At 67.2% G+C, this 959-nt stretch overlaps 1 protein-coding gene across 1 annotated transcript in view; it reads right to left on the minus strand.

Annotated features, from left to right (window-relative positions):
• The window catches only part of COL18A1 (collagen, type XVIII, alpha 1), a gene marked incomplete at its 5' end in the record, with an annotated part of 54690 nt that extends 53732 nt beyond the window's left edge, over nt 1-958 (minus strand). Inside the window, one exon of the mRNA XM_005878933.1 lies at nt 319-958. Within this exon, the coding sequence (XP_005878995.1) occupies nt 319-958 (640 nt within the window). The remainder of the gene's footprint in view (nt 1-318) is intronic.
• Between the last annotated feature and the right edge of the window lies 1 nt (nt 959).

The raw sequence follows: 959 nt of genomic DNA on the forward strand, positions 1-959 counted from the left end.
TCAGCCGGGCGGACCTGAGCAGTGCAGAGTAATTAGCAAGACCAGGCCCCACAGAATTAGCCCCGTGAGGAACCCAAGCACCACGGTCCCCAGTCGAAGCTGAGAGTGAGATCGGAGACAGATTGGCGGGGGCGTCAGAGGAGGCGGCCGAGGGGGCAGCGTGCGCGCCCAGGGAACCCATCACCAGGGGAAGCAGAAGTGGCGTGCGCTCGAGGATGCTGGGCAAGAGTCCTTTGCCATCCAGATCCGGGGGCCAAGCTGGGGACTGCTGGCTTCCCCAGGGAAGGGCCCCGCCCCGCATGGAGGAGAGAGCTCTACCTGGGGACTTCGGTGGCACCGAGGGCTCCCCGAGTAGTGTCCGGGGCCTGTCCGGGGAGGGTAGTGGCTGGGTGGGCACTGGCAGGCTGCCGGCCTCAATCCTCTTGGTGTCCGGAGAGCTCAGGGCCCCACTGGTCAGCCAGGAAGTGGTCCCGTTCTCCTGGGGGGCGCTGGAGGGCACTGGGAAGGTGAGGGGGCCTGTGGGGGTCGCAAGTGTTGGCATCTCCATTCCGGTAGCGTTCTCGGCGGGGGTGCTATTACCCCATAGCTGGACAAAGCTCCGGATACCCATAGCCACGTTCAGGATCATGGCTCCGACGCCAGCAAGATTCTCCTCCTTCGTGTCCGGGCTCGCCGGGGAGGCAGGACGGGCAGTGGAGGCCTCGCCCTGGCCAGCCTCCAGACTCTCCAGGGGCAGCTCGGGGCTGGTAGGTGCTGTCCCCTGCTCGGTGGGGCCATCCTGAGGGGCTACCTGTGTGGTGGTATCCTCTGTGGGCTGCACAGGTGGGCTGCCTGGGGCCACGGGGACGGGGGAGGTGGTGGGCTGATCCGTATTAGTGGTCCACAGCCAGTCCAGCAGATCCGCCCGGGTGGCGGCGAGGCAGCAGGTGAGCAGCAGCAGCAGCGGCAGCGGCAGGCCC

The sequence above is a fragment of the Myotis brandtii genome, unplaced genomic scaffold (assembly GCF_000412655.1).
Source record: "Myotis brandtii unplaced genomic scaffold, ASM41265v1 scaffold577, whole genome shotgun sequence".
NCBI classification, from domain to species: domain Eukaryota; kingdom Metazoa; phylum Chordata; class Mammalia; order Chiroptera; family Vespertilionidae; genus Myotis; species Myotis brandtii.